General features: G+C 39.2%; 2 protein-coding genes across 3 annotated transcripts in view; one reads left to right on the top strand and one right to left on the bottom strand.

The window, feature by feature from the left end:
* lrfn1 (leucine rich repeat and fibronectin type III domain containing 1) overlaps nucleotides 1-15445 on the top strand; it is a 137023-nt gene extending 121578 nt beyond the window's left edge. Inside the window, exons 4-5 of the mRNA XM_059331658.1 lie at nucleotides 9071-10466; nucleotides 13616-15445. Coding sequence (XP_059187641.1) covers nucleotides 9091-10466; nucleotides 13616-14516 — 2277 coding nt within the window. The 5' untranslated portion in view covers nucleotides 9071-9090 and the 3' untranslated portion in view covers nucleotides 14517-15445. The remainder of the gene's footprint in view (nucleotides 1-9070; nucleotides 10467-13615) is intronic.
* A 7113-nt stretch (nucleotides 15446-22558) lies between these two features.
* nkapd1 (NKAP domain containing 1) overlaps nucleotides 22559-25321 on the bottom strand; it is a 3579-nt gene continuing 816 nt past the window's right edge. For both annotated transcript variants that reach the window (XM_059330635.1, XM_059330634.1), the window contains 4 exons: nucleotides 24650-24738; nucleotides 24362-24505; nucleotides 24085-24138; nucleotides 22559-23576 (listed from right to left, as the gene is read on the bottom strand). In XM_059330635.1, coding sequence (XP_059186618.1) covers nucleotides 23105-23576; nucleotides 24085-24138; nucleotides 24362-24505; nucleotides 24650-24738 — 759 coding nt within the window. In that variant the 3' untranslated portion in view covers nucleotides 22559-23104. The remainder of the gene's footprint in view (nucleotides 23577-24084; nucleotides 24139-24361; nucleotides 24506-24649; nucleotides 24739-25321) is intronic.

Below are 25321 nucleotides of genomic sequence, written 5' to 3'. Positions count from 1 at the left end.
GCAGCTAGCAGTCCATTTCCTGCGCCATCTAATTGGCGTTTACGGTTTCCTGACAAAGTCATGTCCAGAAAATATCTTATATAATGCAGCGACTCTGGGCAGATGTTTTTCTGAGGTAAGGACACGCTGTCATTGTTTTTTACTTTATCACTGTTTTCAATGTCACTGTCTTCACCCAACTTTTACTTTATCTTTAATCCAGGGTTCGCCACTGAGGATTTTTTTCATTTTCAATTAAACGGCTGATCATTATATTCTATGCAGACCTAGTCTATATGGTCTAATGGCTCCATCCTGCTTAGAATCCTCCCTTTTCCTCCTGATCACTGGATTCATGCAGCAAGTATGATGGGGCAGGAAGATCATTATGACAGAGTAGAAATATTTTAATTTACCTCCAGCCCCTGGATGGTTCTCTCAGCCTGACTTTAAGATTAACAATCGTAGATATAGTCTGAAATAGCACAGATACCACAATCATATTAAAAGCTCTTAAAACCCCTCACAAACAAGTAACAACCCTTTTATTTGCAGCATATTTTTATTTCTTAACACATGGAATATGCTCCACATTGTTTATGGCCCTGAACCCCTCTGTTATATTATAATTCCCTCTTTTTCTTCTTTTTTTTAATGTTATATTTATTTTAATTAATAAAAGTAATAATAGTAATGATTAATAATTATATATTTTTCATAATACTTGCTATTTCTATGGTAATTTGTATTCATAAATATTTATAAATTAATTTATATGCTAATTAAATTTTAATTTATATATTAAAAAAACAACCCTGATTGATTTTTTCTAAATAAAGACACAATGAAAAGATTTGCAAATAATATGCTGTAGAAAGATAAGCTATCTAATATTTAAATGGGGGAAATGTATACATATTTATTTTGTAAATCTGAACACTCATTCTGAGTTTTAACCATTTTGTATTTATTTACGTTTCACACAGCGTCCCAGCCTTTTTCAAAACCCTAATTAATTGGGATTAAACAATCCCAATTAATTAATTAACCGTTTAATCTATAAAATGTAAAAGTAGTGGAAAGGCCAATCATCCTTTTCTAGAACTGTATCTGATATATTCATATTACTTGTTTTGTCAGACCAACAGTCTGAAAGCCCAAAATATTTAGTTTACTGCCAAAGATGACTAAGAAGACCAGATTTTCCTCAAACTGGGCAGTGTTGGTGGCCTTGTTAGGAAAATAAATACCATAGTGTTGGTTTGACTTGATTCCCTGCCTGGACCTTTGTTGAATGTTATTTTCCTTCTCTTTCTCTCTTTTGCTTGTCGTTACATGTCAACTCTCAACTGTCCACAACTGAATAATGGTTACATTTAAAAAAAGAAATAGATAAATATATATATATATATATATATATATATATATATATATATATACATATATATATACATACATACATATATATATATATATATATATATATATATATATATATATATATATATATATATTCTTTTCTTTTTCTGATTTGAAAAACTGAAACTTTTACATTTTTAGCATTTTGTCTTAAACAGATGTATTTTAATCAGCTTGTAGAACTATTTGTAAGTTGTCCACACTCCAGACAAAGTCATGTTAAGTTTTTTCACTAATGGATTGTGTATTTTATTACTTGGAAGGGATTTTAAGTTTGAAAATCCTTTATAAATGATGATTATGAAGAATAACATAAGAATGCAAAAATATTACTGCATGAGGCCAAATGACTCAAACAATGAATCAGTTATCAAAATAATTGCTGATTACTTTTCTGTTGAATGACCAATCATTTCAGCTCCACTGTTATATGAATTAAAATTTAAATGGCCACTTTCGGTGGAAAGCTGCCCTCTAAAAGCAAGGAAGCTATTGTCACCACGTTATAATGCTAAGATGACATCAAGTCGGCCATATTTCATTCTGAGTGAATATAAGATGGCAGCTAATAGCACTTTCCTGAACAGTTTAATGATGGTAGTTAACACTCATATACAGTATTCTATTAAAAGTCACTATTTGATTGGTTTATTTAATCCTTTTGAAACTAAAGTGTGTGACAATTCTGTGATCTGCTGAGTTGTCTTAAAAAATTGTATTTATAAAAACTTTATTTCTTTCTGGTTATTTAATGATGACAATATCCTGGTGAATTAATGTATGCCCTAATTAAAATTTCCAGCAAAGTCATGTTGGAGTCACTCTACTCTACGTGGGTGTAAGTGAGCAGGTGAAAATCTCTTTATTTCAGACGTTGCAGGATGCATCATCATCCCCGCAGCATCTTTGCCCTGTTTAAAGTGTAAACTAGATGCTAAGTGTTAAGAATGCAGCAGCAGGTAGATGTTACACAGTCAGAAATAGGACGTGGTGTTTGAAAAGTCGTCTTTCGGGTTTCATTTGATTCCCATTGCATTGTTTACAACGCCCTCTTAGCTCTCACTTTTAGTCATTTTTTAAGTGAGCAGCTGATTATTTTAGAAATTCCACAACCACTGTACCTGCTCCCTCTTTCAACAGAGCTCTGTTGTGAAAGTGTGAACTATAAAAGCCTTAAGAAGCAGCCGAGCTGATCTTTTGTTCATGTTTTCCGTCAGTATGTTCAACACTCATGTACACTTTTACGTCTGAGCCTGAAAACTAACTTCCAGTAATTTATTCTTGCCTTTTTTTCCCTCCTCTTGGGTACTCTCTGACCTCTGCCTTTGTTTGTTTAGTGATTTTGTATATTAATGTGTAGATGTAAGGACATGTTCTCTCCTGTGTTTGTGTGGGTGGCTGTGTAATGTTCTCACGTGTACATGCCTTGTGCAGAATTGTGCTTGTATGTAAGTATGTTGGGAGGATTGCCTCTTTTGTTCAGTGAACCATATTTAATAACAGTATCAGTGTTCAAATTCAGGTAAAAAAAAATCCGGCCATTGTTTATGATTGTTTATAAATTGCCTTAAACCTGCATTCTCTCTAACGGCCAGCAGGGGGCGACTCCACTGGTTGCAAAAAGAAGTCCCTACTATAGATGACGACCATACTTCCTGATTTATTACTTCAGTAAACTTTTTCCCAATTGTTTTATGTTCTAAATCACTAGGTCAAGTTTTCCTCAATGCAGCATGATGTTCATTTTATACATTTTGGTCACATTTAGAGTAAAATTGAGGCTAATGCGGGGTTTTCTTCAGGATGTGGTTACCTTTTGTTTGATTGTGTTTTCGTCTTGAAAACTTTTACCCTTTCCCGGTGTGTTTTTTCAGACATCAGTGTTGATTGTAACATCTTGATCACCTAAAAAGTCTTGTGTGGGGTTCCGTTGTACGAAAGGCACTCTTTCCTCAAGGCACTCAAGACTCAGCTATTCATTTTTAATTACAGATGCACTTTGCTAACTGAGTTGCCAGCTAGCACTAACGTTAGCTCATACCTTAACTTGCTCCTCCCCAGCTCCACCCCCCACCTAACTTCTGTAACCGTAGTCCACAAAGAAACAGGTCACGCTTCAGTGACTCCATCCACTTCCATTCTACATTATATGTCAGCTACAATGAAGCCTGTTTCATTTCAGTTCCTGTGTTTCCTCTAATTGGTCAGCTGTCAAGACACATGTTGCAATAACATCCAGATAAGCACAATATTGCCATTAGGGCTGCAACTAACAACTATTCTAATTATTTATACACAGATACTTTTGATGCAATTAAAATATTAGTATAGTCACAATTTACCTGAGTTTACATTCATCCCTTAATTAACTGCTTTGTCCAACCAATGGTCCAAAACCAAAAGATATAACAGTAAATAATGCATTAAATCCTAAATCCAAACCTGGACATTTTAACTTCAGCTATGAATTAAGCCAATATAAAAAAACTGTTGAAAGCAAATTTATCTGTCAATTGACTAATTGTTTCAGTTGTCTCTCTTATTTATTCAATTTGGTGCAGTGTCAGAGACAGGCTAATCTGCACACACCCATATGTGGAGTAGAAAAACTCCTTTATGAACAATTTATTCAAGGTGTGAATGGGCTCTATTGGACACACCACACGGCTGGTTGAAGGACAGTTCCCATTGGTACAGGGCTTAACCTCCTTCAAACCTAAGAATTATATGTCTGCACACACCCACTGGTCACACAACAACTCAGATTCAAAATGCACAGTGATCAATAAATCCCGATCTGAGAGGAGGTCACTCCCACTAGCAGGAGAGCAGACAGCACGCCCATACATGGCCTCCTAATTATCTCTTCCCTGCACACCGAAATTTCACCCTGCACAAAAGTTCCAAGACATTGCACAAGCAGTATAAAATTAAAAATCTCTCACCTAAGTGATATATGTGACATTCTGGCACAAGAGCACCTCTCACTACATAGTTAACATAAGTGGTGATACCAAATGTTGCAAAAAGCCCCCCCTCCCTCTCCCCCGAGCACCTCTGCACTGAGAAAGCAGCTTGTTATCTCACACAACCTTACAGCGTTTATATTAAGTCTTTTTTTTATTCATGCTGGTTTCTCACCCACTCAAACACACCTTTAATACAGATGGGACTCCCAGTAAATTTCTTTATTAATTACCTCCTCCACAGAGGTTGTGTTTTCAGTTCGGTTTGTTTGTCTGTTTGTCAGCAGGAACACCACTGGCCCGGTTTTTATGAAATGTGATTAAAGGATATTGGCCAAGGAGGTTCTCTCTAAATTTCAGAGTGGATTCAAATGACGGGGCGAATCACAAATTATTTTTGATTTTTGCAAATTTTTGCAAATAGAGCATTTGGCCTTGGTGGAGGTCTGCATTCTAAAAGTGCCCCTGTAGTTCTGGTGTGCATTTTAAGATGTGTCGTGGAGGAAAAACTAAATAAAAACACAATAAATTAATGATGATAAAACAAAACTCTTATGGCATTTCGGTGTTTGTAGATGCTTAATATTATATGAGTTATCTTGGCTCACATGTGGAGACAGACAACCACTCACGCTTACTTTTACAATGTTAAATTGAGCTTCACTAATTAACCCAGCACCTTCATGTCTTTGGACTGTGGGAGGAAGCTGGAGAACCCCAAGCTGACACGGGGAGAACATGAAAACTCCACAAAGAAGAGCCCCAAGGCAGGTTCAAAACCAGAACCATCTTGCTGTGAGGGAACATCACTCACCACAGCATCACCCTGCCAAGATGAATATATTAGGGAATTAAAATTAATAATAATGTTCTCTACAATTTGCTGCTGATTCTCAGAGTTGTTCAGACCCATAAAATGCTTTAACTTTGACTAGAATATTAATAAAATGTATTTGAAATATATATTTTTTTCAAAACAGGCTGTTCCATTTTATCTGTGCTCACTGGCTAAAAATTTCATATCTTATGCTGCTCATATCTCATATTCAGGTTGTTTCTGAAGGTCTACAGGGCTTTTTTATTTTATTTTTTTTATTTTTTACCAGAGTTGTAGTGATTCAACCTTTTGTAGCCAACGGCAACAGATGTCAAAGGAAGCTCGATGGATTTCAGGGTGTAGGATGGATCCAGATTTAGAAAACTTGTGTTGAATGTCAGGCACACTCTTGGGCGGCTTAGAGGGTTCAAATCTTCAAATATTAATTTTAGTGAAATATAATGCTCATGTCAAGCGGTAACTTAATTCAAGCGGAAAGTTTAATCATCGCTCTCTTTTAAAAAACAAAAGTTTGTGAAACTTTTTTGATGCAAATGTTTCACAGCTCCATATGTTTACAGCCATATGCATTTAGGCATGTAAACATGGTAAAGACGACCTGCTGAAGCACAAAGTGAGCATCAGAATGGGGAAGAAAGGTGATTTAAGTAACTTTGAATGTGGCTTTGATGGGTATTTCACAAATTGCCAATCTACTGGGATTTTCAAGCACAGCCATCTCTAGGGTTTACAGGGAATGGTTTGAAAACGAGAAAATATCCAGTGAGCCAAAATATCTTGTTGACACCAGAGATCAGAGGAGAATGGCCAGACTGGGTGGAGATAATAGAAAGGCAACAGTAACTCAAATAACCACTAATTACAACCAAAGTATGCAGAATGCATAACACACTCAACCTTGCAGCAGATGGGCTACAGCAGCAAAAGACCACACTGGCCACTTTATTAGGAACACCTTCCTAGCTAATAAAGTGGCCGGTGAGTGTATATACATCCAATATTTGCAAAATTCTATCTGTGTGTTTGATTTGAGTTAGTTTAGTTTCTGAATGTGAGAATGTGATTTGAAGCTATTTTTAATGAATCCATTAGAGGAATCCCCCATTTGTGCTCCTGCATGACTGGACACAAAAACAAAACTGCAGTTCACCCTGTGTTATCGACCCAGGCGCTGCCGCTAATATTAAGCAATAAAACAGAAATAGAAATGTGAGGCGGAGCTGCCCTTTCCTTTTTAATTTGCCCGGCCATTCATACATCTGTTCACGTCCCTCCTTACCTCCTCAGCAACCATTAAGATTGAGGCCTTGCATTTTTTCCGGGCAGCTCAACATCGTCTTATTGCAATTCAAAGACCTACATTCTACACCAGAGTTGCCGTGGCAACAAAGTCCCCCCACACACACCCTCTCTCCCCCCCTCCCTCTCTGAGATGTTGAAAGATCAATAGAGTATCCTCGACGGTGTGGCAGGAAATGCTCCGGCACAGATGGTCCTCAGAGGAACCATGAGCTTTGTGGCCTAGTTACCATCTGAAAACTGACACAATCAAGCAAGATGCTATCGAAATTATCCAAAACTTGGGCAACAATATTTGATTAAATCTGAACTAAAGATCATAACATTGTTGAAAGTATACCATTGTACTGAAGTTTCTATATAGGAGTCTATTTAACTGGAAGCATGATCTCCACCGCTGTAGCCTACTTTATTATTTTAGCTTGCCCAGCATCTTTTAAAAAAAGGAAATTTGGGGAATTAACTTAGACAAGGCAGGCACGCTGTGCTGCCAACGATAAAGGAGCATCGCTAAATAAATAAAATCTCTCAGGGGGGATTTTAATTTTCTCACACAGTGTACCACCTAATGCGTGTATCTGCACATGGAAATTGTTTAACTATGTGCACATACTTTATCTTACCCGTATATTCCTTTTTGAATTAATTGCATTTTTTTTTTTTTTTTTGCAAACAGTTAGGGTGGTTGTTTTTGAGAGATGGAGGTTGCAGCTAAGCCTGCAGTCGAAACAAGCAGGGAGAAAAGTGTAAACACAAACCAAGTGAAGGTCCAGTGCTGTTCTAAAATGCAGTCTACTGAGATGTTCTGTAGTATTAAGAAGAAGCAACACTACCGTCAAAGTTGAGTAAATTCCATCAACATGCTTTGAGAAACTATCCCACTGGTTTGAACTTGTGCTTCAAGCTGTCCTACTTCCCTCAAAAAATGACATCACACAAACCTAGATTTTAATGAGATCTCTGATTGGACAGCGGTATTTCATAGTTAACGAGGTGCCCTGTTGTCTGTCAGACAGTAGCCAGACAGCAGCAGGAGCATGTTTCTGTGCAAGAGAGCGAAAAAAGGGAAAGCATCTGAGAATTTTCATCGCTGCTCAACTGGTAAAAAACCCCAACACAGGTTGATTTAAAATGACACTTTTCTCTCGCACTCCTGAAAACACATACCAACTCTCCACAGACCAAGTTTGTGCAGTTTAACACTCGAGCATATGTACAAAGATTATGAGTAATGCTAAGCTTGAGCGATGGAGGGAAAGAGCTTGGCTTGTGCTTTGTTTTTTTGCTATGAAATCTGACATGTGGCATTTAAAATATTCCATGAATCTAACTCCAGGCGTTTTTAAATCAAATTTAATTTAGGGTTATCGGTACTGTGAGCATTAGATGCTTTCGCTTTGGGCACAATGGGGGACAAAAATCAGTGGTGTTAAAAACGTCAGCAGCACCTCAACATGGTGGAACATAGATAAAGAGCCTCTAAAATTAGTCCTGACAAATTCGATGAAGCATCAAAAATGGCGACACTTTTTGTTTTTAAACCCACAGCCGGCTGCTGCTGACTGAATTAGAAAATAATTAAGCTGGACTTCTAAAAAAAAAAGAAAAAGGGATCAAAAGTGTCACCCTGTGGGTTTTGGTGGGGTGGTAACATAAATGTCATTCTCTGAACCTAGGAAAGAAAAGTCAGTTGTCATCCCTTTACTTTATCGCCGTTAACAGGCTCTCTCATCAACTGTGGAGCTCAAGGCGTTAGCGATCAAGATGGATGCCAAAGAGGGTAAAACCACTGACAATGTGGCATCAGCACATCACCGTTTGTGTTCCACTGGGGTCTCTTATGGTTATTACAGCCAAGGATCACTTTTTACTCCTGTCACCACAGGCGTGTTCTTCTCCAGACGGAAATCAATACCTCTAAATGGGAATCAGAGAATCAGAACATCCTCAATGTCTCCATCGGACGGACTCGAAAACAAGCCGTATTTCCGTCATGTTTTTTTTTAACCTTTACTTTTTGTTGCCGTGATTTACATGACAGGTTTCTGTCTAATTTTGCAGAAGCATAGGGAGAGCAGGGAGCACGAAAAGGTCAAGAAAATCCTTGAGCGTTGCTGACAAGCGCCCTTTTCTACCTTTAATTCTCCATCTTGATGTAGAATTCAGAGCAAGAAAAACACACAAACTTTGTTATATGATGGAAATGTACATGGCATATAGTGTTTGATATAGGAGAACTGTCGTGTGATCATTCAAGAAATTACATGGTTCAGTGCTGATGCAGCCTGGTGGCACAAAAAAACATTCTGTTATTTCCATTAAAAGGCTACAGAGACATGGGCTTCTGACAGTGTTGGTGCAGCCTTTCATCATCCCAGGTGCCATTATTTCAGAAAAGCTCCATTTCATTTTGTGATTGATACCTCGCTGGCAGTCGCTGCAATCTTGGTCAGACTCTTGATTTTTGCAGCAGGCTCTCATAAAAGCTATGATGCTATTTATTAATTCAAAGATCTCTATTTTTTGACTCAGTGTCTCTCCTATTTTTCTTTGTCTGTCTCGCACACAGGAGCTGGAAACTGATCAACAATGGACCGGCTGGTTCTGTGCGTGCTGCTGTGTGCAGCTCTGGTGAAAGGATACAGCTGCCCCGGCCGCTGCATCTGCCAGCATCTCTCCCCCACTCTGACTCTGCTCTGTGCTAAGACTGGCCTGTTGTTCGTACCCCCCACCATCGACCGCAAGACCGTCGAGCTGCGGCTCACGGACAACTTCATCACCATCATCCGCAGAAAAGACTTTTTCAACATGACTAGTTTGGTCCACCTCACCTTGTCCCGTAACACCATCAGCCAGATCAATCCCCACGCTTTTTTCGGGCTGCGATCGCTTCGGGCGCTCCACATGGATGGAAACCGACTCAACACGATAAAGACTGACTACTTTAAAGGACTCATAAACCTGCGTCACCTCATCCTCGGTAACAACCAGATCCACCAGGTGGCCCCCACCGCCTTTGATGAGTTTGTTTCCACCATAGAGGACTTGGATCTTTCCAATAACAACCTGCGCGGCCTTCCATGGGAAGCCATAGCCAGAATGACCAACATTAATACACTCACATTGGACCACAACCTGATTGATCACATTGGAGCGGGGACTTTTACGCTGCTCACCAAGCTGGTCCGGCTGGACATGACCTCTAACAGGCTGCAGAAGCTGCCGCCAGACAGCCTGTTCCAACACGCACAGGTCCTGTCCGACGCCAAGGGCTCCAGCTCCTCCACGCTGGCTGTGAGCTTCGGTGGAAACCCCCTTCACTGTAACTGTGAGCTGCTGTGGCTCCGCAGGCTGACGAGAGAGGACGACCTGGAGACCTGTGCCTCGCCAGAGCACCTCATGGACAAGTATTTCTGGTCCATCCAAGAGGAGGAGTTTATCTGTGAGCCTCCGCTGATAACCAAACATCTTTCCACTAAGCCCTACGTGATGGAAGGGCAGGGTGTGACTCTTAAATGCAAAGCAGTCGGGGATCCAGACCCAGATATTCACTGGCGGGCGCCAGACGGCAAGCTGGTGCATAATAACTCCCGCACCATCCTGTATGATAATGGCACCCTTGATATTCTCATCACCACGCTGAAGGACAGCGGGGCATTTAATTGTGTGGCGTCCAATGCCGCAGGCATCGCCACAGCTGCTGTTGAGATCAACATGATCCCCCTACCCTTGTTTGTTAACAACACGGGCCACATGCGCGAGGACCCCGGCCTCTCAGACATCACCACCTCCTCCAAATCTGGCAATGACACCAAGGGCTACGACAAGCAGGACAGGAGGGTCATGGTCAACGAGCTGACCTCCTCCTCCGCTGTGATCCGTTGGCCATCTGAGCGCCACATCCCCGGCATCAGGATGTACCAGATTCAGTACAACAGCACGGCAGATGATACTTTGGTGTACAGGTAAGGCATGGTGGAAGGAGCGGATAGATGGAGAGAGGGGAGGGATGGTATAGTAGAGCAGGGACATGAGGAAAGGTTAGACATCTGGAGTTACCATCTGCTGAATGACACAACGCTTCGTTATGGCAGATTGACGGATCCCAAAGATGCAGCATGATTAAGTATGTCCAGAAATATGCAGAACCCCCTATAGTGCATTAAAATCATATTTTTTTTCTTTTATTACAGCTCACTTAGGATATTTACACATCCAATAAACAATTTTCGATCTCTGATATTTGAGAAGGCCGTTGCAATCAGCTGAAGAGATTAAAGGAGTTTAAGGAGTCCACCACTCTGAGAGGCTGAAGGGCCCTTCCAGCATCATTAAAAAATAATGTGACAACAAACAATAACATGAGGTCCAACAATTCCAGTTCATGTAACTGTTTGTATCATTAGTAAGAGTCTGCATTAATTGGTTGAAACACAGAGTGTGATTAGATGTGGTTGTCTAATGATAGGCTTGGTTGCAGTGGTGAAAGATGCATTAAGATTATTTACTTAAATGTTCTGTAGGATGTGCTCTTATAGCTGCTTATAGTGGAGCTAGTTTTAACTACTATATAATAGGGCTGGGCAATATAGAGAAAATCAAATATCAAAATAATTTTATACAAATACCTTGATATCGATATTGCAACGATATTGAAGGGTTTAAGGATGTACATGTTGGAAAAAGCTGCCATTGCAATGCCATTTAAATTGCAATTTTATACATTTTAAAGTAAAATGCATCAATCTGGTGCACTTAAAGAGTAAATCCCACACCAAGTGGATGTCCCTGGCGCACCACATTACATCCCTCAGGAAGACTCTAGGGACCTCATCTATTGTGAAGTGTAAAAATATAATTTGCCGCGTCTACCTAGACTGTGAGTAATGGGAAAATGGATTGCAAGAAGTTTTCTTTTTGTATCAAGCAGCAAAAAAGTTGCAACATGACATTAATTTGTCCGACTTGACATTGCACATCCTGTGACGTGACCGTTGCGCATGCACATATTGCAGTGTCGATGCTCAAACAATATGTACAGCCCTAGTAGGGTTGGCAAAACATTTACACAATGACATTTATCATCAGCAGTGTGGATATAACGACGAAGTGGTAAAGGCAAATAATAGAACAGCTCAAACTGATACGTCTGATAAGTTCAGATAATTACCTGTCATGCAGCCTTAAAACCCAGGAAAAAACAGCACTTATTATGATATTATGATCCAAAACCTAAGATGATATCTAGTCTCATACCCAAATATATTATCAATATATTGCCCATCCCTACTTTATATATACAGATTAATTATTAAAGGTGTTCCCAACCAATTCTGCAACACTGTGCATTTGTTTTTCACACATTTCTACTGGATAGTTTGACCTTCTTCTGCCTTAAACTGTTATTTAAGAAGTTTAGATGGAGTCTTGGCTGTGTTAACTCATGCACACATTCAACACTGGTGTGTGGGATGAAATGTCCATAGGCAAAAGAGAATTCCCACACACTGTCTACTGAGAAATACAACGTTTCTGTCCCTAGACCTTCGTCAGGTGGTGGACTGATAATAATCGATAGACATCTGAAATGTAGTAAAAGGTCCCAGCTGGAGGTTTGAAATCACTGGTTTAATTTTTTAACCTTGAATTGAGTTTTATAAGACTAGCATGAGTTTAATGTAAAATATTTCTCCCGAAAGTAAGTATAGGTATAAATTGAAATGAAATGAATCGAGGAAAGTACAGCGCTTGAGCAGATATGATTAGTTATTTTTCACGGTGGAGTATTGGGTTTATTATCCAAAATGGGCCATTTCTGTGTGTCTTATCATTATATTATATGATCAGCATGAATCAATAACATTTTAGCAGTACTTAAATGTTACAGTCTGGTTGGGGATATCATATTTTATAGGCTGATGATTTGTTTTCTGTGTTAAATCTTAAATCTGAAAAGTAGCTAATAGCTATATGAAAGTACTGTAGTGGAGTGAAAAGTACAATATTTCTCTCTGAAATGTGGCGAAGGAGTATTATAACATATCATACGATGAAAATGCATTAAATTGTACTTGAGTACAGTACTTGAGTCATTTTCCACGACTGCCATACATAAAGGAATACTGCACAAGGTCAAGTTTCTTTGAGTAAAATGCAACATATCGCATAGGTTAAGCTGCAATGTGTAATATATATGCACATATAGAGAAAGTTGACAAAATCAATAAGGGTACGAGTTACACTCTTCTAAAAATTACTGAATATAAACATTTGCAAACCATATTTTAGATAGTGTTTTAAATAAGTTTGTTGTGTTTCTTATGCAATTTGTGACGCACATGAACTGAATCTGGTATACAGAGAAGTACTTCAGGATTAATGTATTCATGGAGGGAGTTAATAATAGTCCTTGACTTTCTTCTTTTTTTTCCTTTTCTTTTTTTTTTTAGTTTTTATCAGATATAATGAGTCGCTCTCCTGTATAATTTTCTCATCCAGTTTAGGCATGGAGCTGAGTGTTGTTTTGTCTTTAGGAGGTACATTATTACCTACAAATGATAACCATCAAAGTCTCCCTTTAGGGAAAAGGAACACGCTTCTAATTATATTAACGCCAATGTTGACCTGAAGACAATGCCTTTCTCCATTGTATTTAGAGCCGTGTAATCTTGCGGTTGCCGACAAAATGTGACCTTAGGTATTCACGCATCACAACTGCCTGCCCATCATGCGTCACTTGTCCTGCAACCTGCAGCTGTTGTGGCATATTCTTGAAACGGCGAGACTCCTTCGCCTTGTTTATCACCTTGCGGTTTACCCTTGTTGTCATTTTATACACAAACCCAAAAGAGCAACTTCTCACAGCTATTTTATGATATAACATATTCACTCATAAGTCAACTTTAATGAAGTGTTGTGCTTTTTATGTTTGAGCACCAGAATGAGTGATATTTAATGCGAGAGCCGCGATGGCCCTGTTGTCTTTTTGTTGTGTGGAACTGACACCTTTGTGTGATTTAATACACCTTATGCAAATCAGTAAATGTGGGCGTTGTAATTCCGATGATTAATCGTCTACATCTTCACCACCGCACTATGTTTCTTTTCTCTGCAGAATGATCCCATCTACCAGCAAGAACTTCTTAATCAATGATCTGGCCGCAGGGCGGGAGTATGACCTTTGTGTTCTGGCGGTTTACGACGACGGCATCACATCATTAACAGCCACACGTGTGGTCGGCTGTGTGCAGTTCCACACGGCCAGCGAGGTCAGCCAGTGCCGCTTCATGCACAGCCAGTTCCTGGGAGGCACTATGATCATCATTATTGGTGGTATAATTGTTGCTTCGGTGCTGGTGTTCATTATCATCCTGATGATCCGCTACAAGGCCTACAGCGGCCCAGAGGACAGCAAGACCAAGGTCAGCTCCAGCATGCACTCGCAGACCAATGGCAGCCAGCAGCGTCTGCAGCGCTCCGCCTCTAAGCAACCGTCTGACGAAGGCCAGCGTGACGCTCACGGGCCCAAAGAGTGCATGGCGCTGGTGCTGAGGGTGGACAACGAGAAGAAGGAGGATCCAGGAGCCACCACTGCCATCCTGGAGGTGGAGCTGCCACCCCTGAATGCAGACAAGATGAAGAGAAGAACCAGCCTGGATGCTCAGCGCTCCGGCCCCCCCTCTGAGGACACGCAGACAGACAGTAGCCTGACGGGCTCCACCATGTCCCTGTGTCTCATTGGCCCCAACGCTGGCACCAAGGAGGCTCCCAGGCTCAAGGACAAGAAAAGTGCCCTGGCCAACATGGGATTGCTCCCTAATGAGCTGGCACGAACTAGGCACAGATTCTCTTTTGACGGAGGGGATTACTCCATTTTTCAGAGTCATAGTTACCCACGCAGAGCGAGGACGAGGTGGCACAAGTCCACCAACCAGCTCAACATGGAGTCGTCGCCACTCGCCAACAGGAGAGTTACGTTCAGCAGCACTGAGTGGATGCTTGAGAGCACAGTCTGAGGAGAGCAGTGTAGCCGGAAAAAAATAAAAACGGCTCAGACACACACGTGTAAAAACATAAATATGTCTACATGCCATATAACACACTTTTCCTGCACACAGCAAATGACGAACAGAAGCACATTTAATTACACATGCAAACTTTCTGTGAGTTGCTGGAGAAGAACACAGTCTCCCTTCATCCTGCCTCCCCATCATACTCCCAGAGAGGTTTGTTGGCCATGTCCTTTCTTTATGCAGCAGTGCCTTATTCTAAAAAATGTACGAATGGAGGATGCTGCTCACTGTAGTCATAAACCGTCCTCTCCATCATTGCCTCCCACCCTGATGATTGGGAAGTACTTCTTTGGATTTTTTAATTTTCTCCTTTTTTTCTGTGTCATGCCAAGGGGGTGTGGCTTTTGGATGTGACTGTTTAATTGTTTAAAAATAAAAATGTGAGAAAAAAAACAACTTCATCATAACTGTAAAGTGAACAGCCAGGTATCCTGTTATGTCAATCATGTTTTGGGTTCTTTCAAAAAAAACAAAAAAAAAAACTTTTGCACAGAAGACACGAGATACGAGGACAAGTATCACCACCAGTCTATACAATAATAATAATTAAAAAAGAACAGGATTTTACACATGCCGATTTCTAATGTTAGCATAGAGAGGATGGACCTGGAAACCAGCTGTGGATTCCTCTTTGACGGTCGGACTGTGTGATGTTAAATAGGTATTGTTCCAGATGTGACTGTATATTAATCGGTACTGTATCTGGCTGGTCTAGATAAAAAGACAACAAACAAAAAAGACATATATAAGTATATTAAAACATTGGTGTATGTGTACTAACTATGTAAGTAAGTAAGTCATATGTCACATGACTTTTTACAAAGCATTTGGGTGTTGGCTGCAAGTTTTTACATTAAAAACCTGTGTCATCACGCCTCTCCCTATTTAGTATGTCAAAGTTTGGACCATTTATCCCCTCACGAAGGGTATTAAATTTTTTTGTGTGGGTTAACTGTATCAGTGGCGTTTCCTTCTTGTGCTTCAGGAGCAGCAGTGTGTGTCCGCTGCAGGGAGGGACACACGAATTGAGATGATAAATATTTCATTCTTGAGTACTATTTATAAGGCTTCTGTGAAAGCTGCACAAGGACCACGGAAGCAGAGTGGGGTGTGGGGCGGCGAGGGACATCATAACTGAACGTGATGCCGAATTCAAATGCAGCCAGTTGTTATTCACAAGGGTGTGAGATCTGTTGCATCCCACTAGGGGGAGACAAGGATCTGTAAAGGTCCAAAAACCTGCAGACTGCAGGGAAGGTGCTATAATAACCGTTATTAGATGAAAGTCTGTGTAGCATCCTGCTTTTAAGATTCAGTTTTCCTCAAGCTCTCATTCTAAGCGAGCTTTGATCTTAAAAAGGGTGTAACACTTTACCTAAAGCCAACCTATTTAGCAAATATAAGCAGTAAAGTGTGAGGACAGTAAATATGGCTTATAACATGTTATAATATGAATATCAACAGGGGTAAAAGCTTTTTTATGGGTTTGTCAACATCTATAACTACTTCTGTGAAGCATCTGTAACTGGTGCATGAACAGATAATGGATGATTAATATGACACAGCTGTAATTATATCAATATGTGATTACTCACATGACCAAATCTTTATCTGTTTGTACGCATTTATATTTAAAAAAAAGAAACTCTTGGCAGATTTGAGATGGTTTAGGATTATGTTTGGGTGTTTTTTCGTCACAGAAAGTAAAGAAGATATGTTTATTAATAGATAAATACTTAATTGATACAGAAAATAAATAATGTGTAAATATATGAAGACATTATGTATTATCACAGCTGTGTTATAGTTAATTTTAACTGTTATCCCTGCATTAACATTTTTAAAAGGCTGTTCCAGGCAGTGTTTAAAGAGTGAAGATATTGGAATCATACAAAACTAAAAGATTCAGAATCATGCGATGACATCTTGACAATAACAAGGCTCATTAATTTTCCAAACTTAAAATTTTGGCGAGGGAAAAACTGGAGAGACCTTTTCAAAGAGGCTCTTGACCTCTGACCTTTTCTTATAAAAATGTGTTTGAATATTTCTGCCTCAATTAACAGTTTTTGAAGTGCTCGCCATCCAATTACCAAATCACAGCATGCATTTATCAAAAATTGCTGCAACAACTTTTCAAAAAGATTAAAATGGTTTTAATAGTGGGTCTCTAGTGGGAAAATACACCACAATCATGGATGCTCCATTAAATGAGTCATAGTTGTTGACAAATCAATTCAGAAACGCTTAAAAATGTACTTAAATCTTACATTACAATGTGATGCAAGCTATCTTTAATTGTTTATTTACTGCATAAAATTAGTGAGTGGGGGTGTGTGGGAGCAGGGATAAGGTGTGACAGAGAGAGGAATGACAGTGGGAAAGATACGATCACACTGCATGAGGGATATTTGTTTGCTGCCACCCTCTCCCTCTGATTACAGCTACTTAGCACGGGCTGAGATGAAACTGAGCTGTGCGGACAGCAAAGAGATAAAACATGCAGCCGAGAGATAAGTCACACTGGAGGTTTTCAATCCTCTTGAAGCTCTTATTTGCATCCTCACTGACGGAGAGGCTTGAGTCTAAGAACGGGGCCATCCCTTTCTTTTTTTCCTTCCTTATTCTTAACCAGCCGAAAAAACATTCAAATTTTAGCCTGAAATGTTGTTTTCTAACAGCAAAAAAAACCATAGAATGCTCAGCTGTCAGTTTGTGTTGCACGCCTTTTTCCACCCCTGTCCATCTTCTCATTAAATACTGATGGTTTTCATTGGGGAAATGTGCTGCTGACCATTTCTCACAGCAGGAGAAGTGTTTTTCTCTGCTCCTATGTGCAGCCATTATTCAAGACAAAATCTGCTTAGGCAGGAGGAGGCTGAGACTTCACCCAGTCTTCGAAATTGGCCTGGGCAGACAAACTAGCAAACACTGAGGGGTACAGCAAAGCATGTTGTGTCTCATCAGCAGTTCTGAGTGACTGCAAAAAAAGTGCTTCGACATGGTGAGTTTTATTCACTGAAGATCCCATTTTATGTTTAGGGCTTATTATGTGTGTTTGAAAAGTCCAGTCTGAACACGGTTTAGTAGTTATGACGTTTAAAAGTCTTATCCGTGCTGTCTGCCTTACAGGATCACTACTTTTTTTCAGCAAACCCTTTTCCAACTGTGCTGAAACTCAGACGCTGATGCAACACTTTTATCATCTAATATTTATCATACTAAAATGTTAAACCTGCAAAAAAAAAAAATAGCACCTGCAAACTGACTCCAGTCTGCAAAGGTCTGACTCCAATTAGATCTTCATGTTGCTGGTTTTCTTAAACCTACATATGATGCAAAACTATATTATTTTCTGATTTTAACATACTTTACAATTACAATAATTAACTTATTATCTAAACAGACACAGGAAAAAAATCCAACTGTAACAAACTATTGATACGGTCAATTAGGATTAATTGTGTTAACAGCCATTTTCCCAAACAGGTCTTGCAGTAATAGACATTAACATAAAGTTGCACCCTGTATAGAAGAATGGCTTTTTGGGAGCTACGCTATGAGTTTTATTTGCATTTCTAATGAGTCTTCAGCCATATTAGAGGTTTTGTGATGCTGCACTGCTTTGAGCTAAATGCTAACAGGAGCCTGCTGACATGCAGAGGGTTTTTCCATAGTAGGGGAGCATGCAGTGAACTGCACAGCACAGCGAGGTAAAGCTGTTTACCTCGTTGTGCTCGTCACAAACCACAGCAAGCGCCTGTCACCTGCAGCCATTTTTAGCTCACTGTAGCTGTTACTGTTTCCTATTCCTTCCCGCAATATGTTAACTATCATCCAACCAACACATTTAACGTACTACTGGACTAAAGGCTTTCTGAGGGTTAAAAATAAAACACCCATCAAGCAAATAATATTTAATTTATTTCTACTTAAAACATTATTAGTTCTGTAAAAAATAGATTATTTTTATTTTATATATTCATTTATTTGCCTGTGTATAAGTCTTAGTCTGCTGCATCTGTGTGTGTCTGTCACAATGGCAAAGTTGTGTGCAATGCTTTAAATTAGGACCCTGACATGTTATCTGTCTATTTTATTTATCTTTTAAAACTACAAAGGCTGCAATTAGGTGCTTTTGACTCCTCCCCCCAGGACTACAATACACGTGTATCATTAAAAAGCATTCTGTGACTCCTGACTATGTCAATTAATGTCTTTCTATAGGAGCAAATTGATTAACATATTCATTAAAAATGGAAAGATAGAATAAAGCACCTGTGAGATATGACAAAAAGTAGACCAGCAGGGAAGAGAACAGCAGGAGCTGAGACTACACTTCAAAATTGCGACATGAACATCTGGACAAGCAATCTCACAAATCCATCAAATAGTCAAAACATTTCAATCTCAACCACATAGCAACCTTTAGGCGGTTATTAGGGTACATCTTGTAGCAACCATGAATGGTTGGACAATTTTTTTACCATCCAGTAGCTGTGGAGATGTTTTAGTCTGGACTGACCAAGCTGTTTGCAGGTCTCAAACTGGAGATTAGACTTTGATAAATTGTGGCAACGACATTAATTCTGCTGTTTAAACCATTCGTGAAGACTTGCAGTAACACATGTGCACCCTGTATTGCAGAATGGCATTTCTCATGCACATAATGTAACATGAACATAAATGCTATTTATTGATTTTTCTCCTACGAGGTAATTATTTTATGCATAAGTTGTCTTAACTAGATGCATCCAGCCAAGAAACACACTCAATTGCCCTCTCGCCTAATGCTTATTAACCTTGACAATGTGTTTTAAAACCCCCTTCAACACTGATTTGACCAGCCGAATTTATTTTCCTTTTTTCCATTTCCAAGTTTTGGGCAGTTGCAGCCAAGCTGAACGCAGCCCACACTCTGCTGCTCACAGAGAACACTTAGCCTATTGACACAGACTCAGTAAAGTGCTCCGGGCTTCTTCAGCACACACACTTTCAAAATGGTTTACCAACACTTGCTTCAGCATCACATTATCTAAAAATACCCAGATGGCACAGACCTACTACTTGTTACCAGATTTATTTATACTTCGGCTGTTAAAAAAAACATTAAACACAAATGTAGTCTGACAAGTGTGGTGGAGATAAACTGACCAGCGGCACAGAACATGATGTTAATATGGTTTGAACAGTGCTGTTTATGAGAGTGTTGTGTTAAATTTTTATGTTCAAGGCTGTTCTTGGTGTTATTGAAACCTTTTCTCGGGCATTAAAATCACCCAGTGTACAACATTACCGCAGCAATAAGGTCTCACTGCTTTTCACCGGAGACCTGATCTACACTGACTGCTCCATGACAAGTATAGCAGTCAGAGAGCACTTGTGCAAATCACTCAATTCACTTTGATCATGAATAGCAACTTATTAAGGTATATTTCCTGCACCATAAAAAGACTGCACGGGTACATGCCTGCGGCCTTTGAGCCATAATAGCCTATAAAGAAGAAGCTGTCCTCTTTGTATTACTTTACAAACAGCCTGACCAATTACAAAAAAATCACACCACCTCAAGTCAGAAATATAATTTTTCCAACACAAGAGTATTTCCAATATTAAAGCAATAATTATCTACTTATCTAGATTAAAAAGTGGTGGAAACTGTTAAAGAATCAAATGAAAATATATTACTATTTCTGTTAAAGGATAAGGCTGACCGTGTTCTGTATTTTTGTTTATATTTTATTATCAACATAGGGGTTCTTCAGCACAGAAAAATAAACTGGATGAAAACTATGTTGTTAAAAAAACAAACCCTCTCTGGGGTTTTCAATGCTTTCTTTGATCTTAAAAAAACTGAAGCACCCTCCCCATGTGTCAAAATAGTTGGTGTTAAATCGGTACAACATGTTTAATTGTGTACCCAAATATCTTAATTTCTTTTAATTTTCTTAATGGTACTTCTGTTGTGCGCCACTAATGTACTCATTAATAAAAACCCAAACACAAAGGGTACAGATGCTCTCCTCTGCATATACTGCACCGTGCAAGGGTTGTGCAAGCTTTTTTTTTTTTAGATCAACTTTTTATTGAGGGAGGATTCTTTCATGTAAAAAAAGCCTTTAACACAAACTAAATCACTACTGCCTGTTTCTTATTTCTAACCATTTATTTCTGCTTTTAGTACAGACTGCAGCTGGCCTTATAAAGTATGTGCAGTATTGAAACAAACATTTCACCTTAAACTTTATCCCTCTTATATATACACTGAAGAGAGGATTGTGGGTCTGAATCATAGACTGTTTAAGGTCTGAATAAAAGCATATTGGAACACACCCATTAAATCTGTGCAGGGGAAAAAACCTTGACACTGAAGGTCCGCACTTTATGAATTACAGCTAAGGATCTTTCTATGAGAGATATATCCCTGAAATGATCCAACCCTTCTTTCATTGATGGAGGCTCAGGGGAGAACCACAAGTTTATTATTATGGTTTTCTTGGCAGCCGTTATGCCAACAAATATGATTTTCCTCAGGGCTAACCTGGAGCCCCTCCTATAAAGTGAGCTAACCAAATAAACCAAAGTCATTTTCAGTTGATTCTGTTCCAAAAAAACATGAATTCAGCATGCTCTCAACCTGTGGTGGGAAACTAGCTGACTTGGTGTTTTCTTTTTTATACCTGAATCAACAGAAAATGAGTCAGACCAACCAAAATAAACCAGGCTTATTTGGTGAACTCGCTTCATGGAACAGGCCTCCGGTGTTGTTACTGAGAGTCATCGATGAATAATGAGGTGGGTTTATTTAGGAATTGGGAATTCCAGGATATTTTCAAGACACTTTCGCTGTGTTTGACTGCAGGCAAAAGTGGCCTCAGCTCTTAAGCACCTTTGGATCTGTTTTTCTGTTATGTTTGTTTTGCACAGATCACTGAATCTGATCTGTTCAATTGTGATTTGAGATAACTTTAATATGTGGCCCTAAATCAGAGACGGATCTGATTTTTGACAATATGACCTCAGTCTTAACAATAATTTTGTAATTTATGCGACTTTTACGTCACTCAAGATTGACATTTACAACAATTCCCAGGAGTCATCCGGTAAAAGCCACAGAAGACAGCTGCAATGGAGGTAGTCAGTGGAGGGACGGTGAAGTTTTAGAGCTCAGCAGTTTTTAGCGTGACACTTCTGTACAAGCTGTACAAATTACAATCTGCTCACAAATTCGCTACCTCCCAGTGCACATCAGTTTATACATGAAACCGTAAACACTGACTTCAGCCACATTCAGTACAGTTTGGTCTACCTGTGAGCTTTATTTTGAAGCCCCTCTCTGCTGTGGCATAAAATGTATGCACAAACTTGGGAGTGAATGAGCTGATAGATGAGCGTTACAGATAAATATGTCAGCCCTTATATTGTCCCGTTTAAGTTAGAGGCCATGGTCCATGGAAATTATAGAATTTTACTACTGCAAATGTTAACGGTGTCATAATTAACAGCTTTCCTTAGTCAAAGATTCTGTGCAATACCCTTAAATAAGCTCCTCAGCTAATGAAAAACTGAGAGGGTTATACTTAAGGAGAAAACTTCATATGCTTTGATAGTTCCAGGACTGAGTCACCCCCAGAGTTTTAAAATGGTCCTTTTGATGTAACTACTAAGTATATATTGCAATTTAAAGCCAAAATAACATTTAAAAAATCGATTCAGGATAAGAAATAAAAACAATCCCATCCTCTGCTCTCCCAAAAAAGGTCAGACTGCCTTTAGCAAAAGTAAAATTACAATACCTTTTTTAAAAAAAAAAACACTTTTCCTTCCAATAGCCCTGAAGCTATATGACACATGGGTTACATAGGCAATACTTTTTAGTCAGATTAATTTATAATTGGTTTATAGGAAAAATACATACAAAAAAAACATTGTACCATCATCCCTATAGTTTAAAAAAAAAGACAAAAAGAAAGATATAAGAAATATTTTTTAAAACCAGCAAAATAGATGTTTATTTTTCATCCACAAGGCTGCATACAAATATCAAAATGTACAAAACTAAAAAACATTAATAAAAGCAAATTCCACATTCTACCTGGTCCAGCAACTGGTGAGGAAAGTTGCATGATTTTCATTGTTTCTTAAATAAAATGTATGTTAAAGAATTTTTTTTTTTTAAAAACAGTGGCCAATTCAGGACAAGTCTCTTTGTGAGGCAGACAGTCTGAGGCGAGACTCAATGATCAATCAATGGGCCTGCAGCCGACAGAATTCTTAATGAGGCAGGTGGTGGATATCCCACCTTCCTTCTTCATACTGCTGCACAGTGTGCTTCAAGCCACTGCAGAGGTGGATGAGGTATTACTACACAGAGCGCCCACAGAGATGGCCGACAGCACAGGTTTAGTTGACGTCTAACAAAGTACAATACAGAACGGCCCCTTGGAGAAGAGCCCTCTGTGAAGTTAAGGCAAACAAAGGAATCTGCAGTAGTTTTCTTCGTTGTTACCTGAGCTGTCCGTGTCTCTGAATCAGTCTCCAGAACTACCATCCGCACTCTTTTCACCTGCTGCTTGCCAGTTTTTCCTGCTCTTTTTTGAGTTGGGCCCGGAGTCAGAGTCTTTGTGGGCATCCTGTTTTCGCTTTTTGTGCCTTTCAGTCCGTCTCACCCTTTCTCCTTCATCGTTACTGTCGCCTGAGCTGCTCTCCTCATCTCTCCCTCTGGTTTTTGCCGTTTTCTTGTTTTTATGTCGACTCTTCGTCCTTTTCTTCCGCTGCTTCTCTTTGGTAGCGCTGCTGTCATCGCTGCTGCTGTCATCGCTGCTGCTGTCGCTGCTCGAGGACTCTGCTTTCTTACGCTTCTCCTGCTCATCCTTCTTCTTCTTCTTCTTTTTCTTTTTTCGAGAGGACTTTTTGGACCGTTTTGATAAGCTTGTCTCTGTGTCAGACTTGGACTTTTTCCTTTTGTGGCGGCCCATCTTCTTTTTGGCACTGCTTTTTTCACTAAGGAAAAGACACATTGAACAAAAAATAATATAGACTGGACAGTTGTAGTAGAGGTAACATTTTATAGAGGCAATACACAAATTTAACACATCCAGATAAGTTTACATGTACATAGTCAAAAGGGATACTACTCTTGTTGCCCTTCATGATGGCATCAAGATTATTTCAGCTGCAGCTAGGATACCTCAATGTTTTAACAGACAACCAGCCTTAAAAGATTATTGAATGATGTTTTCCAACCAGGGAAAATCTAATGACACATTTACATAATTTGGCATGAATGGTAGAGGTGCATACACTGTGTACTAATAGAATACCATATTCATTAAATTAAGTGTAATTAAATTAAATGACAGTTGTTGGCTGAAAATGACAATTAGTCTTTCTTCTGCATGAGCCCTAACTTTATGAAAGTATGGTGCTGAATAAATCTCTGCGGCGACCCTCTAAAATCTGACAATTCTTATCTCTTACCTATTTAATGCAGTGCTGCATTTTTGCTTACCTATCGCTTTCAAACTCCTCTGGATAAAGCTCCTTGAAGCCGCTGTGTCCCCACCTGTGATGTGAACACATAAAATGAATATTTGTCAACCTTGTCAAACTCTCCTACATTTACATTATAGTGTGGATAAATATGCACTGTCTAGAATACTAATAAGGACACCAATTCACTTTCTTTTTCCTCTTCTTTTCACCTTCCAAGATTAGCCGCTCAGATTTCCCAAGAATTGCAAAAAAATAAAAACCTATTTAGATAAAGATGTAGTCATATGGTGTACCTGTCAGGATCCTTGGCCTCAAATTCATACAGTTTGCGACTCCAGTATCGAGCCTCTCTGTCATCATGTTCCGAGACTCGCTCTCTGCTTCGACTCATGTCTCTAGAATGATCCGGCACTCGATCACAGTGCATATTCTGGCCTCTGGAAAAACAGCCATCATCAATAAATCAAACGGCAACATACAGTAACAGCTCTCTAAACTGAGAGCTACATTATGAAACATGAGCTTCGGTGTCACTTGGGTTGAGGTGGCTCGAATTAAATTAGGACATTTGCTGCTCATACCTCACACTCTTTGTGTCTGACAAATGTTTGCGGTGGGGCGTCTGGACCTGCCAGCCCCGCATTTTCCACATCTCCATCTCCTCCTGGATCTGCAGTAGGTCAACAAGAGTAAGTGAAGATTGCCCCGACACACTCACACCAACACATGCACTGTGAATGCTTTATTTGGAATCACTACAATATTCTGGTAAACAAGATTAAAATTCTTACAGAGGTTATATATACATTACTTAAAAAAACTGTTATTACTTTGTGAAATATTCAGTTCATGCCAAATATCAGTAACCTGCTTTCATATCTTAGCTCTATAATATTTGTAACCAGGCCTAAAACTGGATCAGTGTATCAGAAAAATCATCAGGTAAAAAACAAAACACACACACACACACACCTCTAGTATAAGTGTTCTCTTCTGGACAGAAAACGGTCAACTACTTCGGTAATTGTAGATCATGTGAGGGTTTTAAAAAAGTTTTTTAAAGAAAAAAACATAATTGCCATAAGTTATTCTTATACAACAAGCAGTCAGGGTAATCACCTTAGCCTTTATGAGACTGAGATTGGGCCATATTTTTAAATACATTTTATAGTTGATAAAGTGGATAATAGTTAGTAGAATACCTAAAAATGAAAATAATAATAATAGTTGGTTGCAGCTCTTTAACTGGTTAT

This window comes from Centropristis striata, chromosome 4 (assembly GCF_030273125.1).
Source record: "Centropristis striata isolate RG_2023a ecotype Rhode Island chromosome 4, C.striata_1.0, whole genome shotgun sequence".
NCBI classification, from domain to species: domain Eukaryota; kingdom Metazoa; phylum Chordata; class Actinopteri; order Perciformes; family Serranidae; genus Centropristis; species Centropristis striata.
This window is presented reverse-complemented; position numbering and strand designations above follow the sequence as displayed.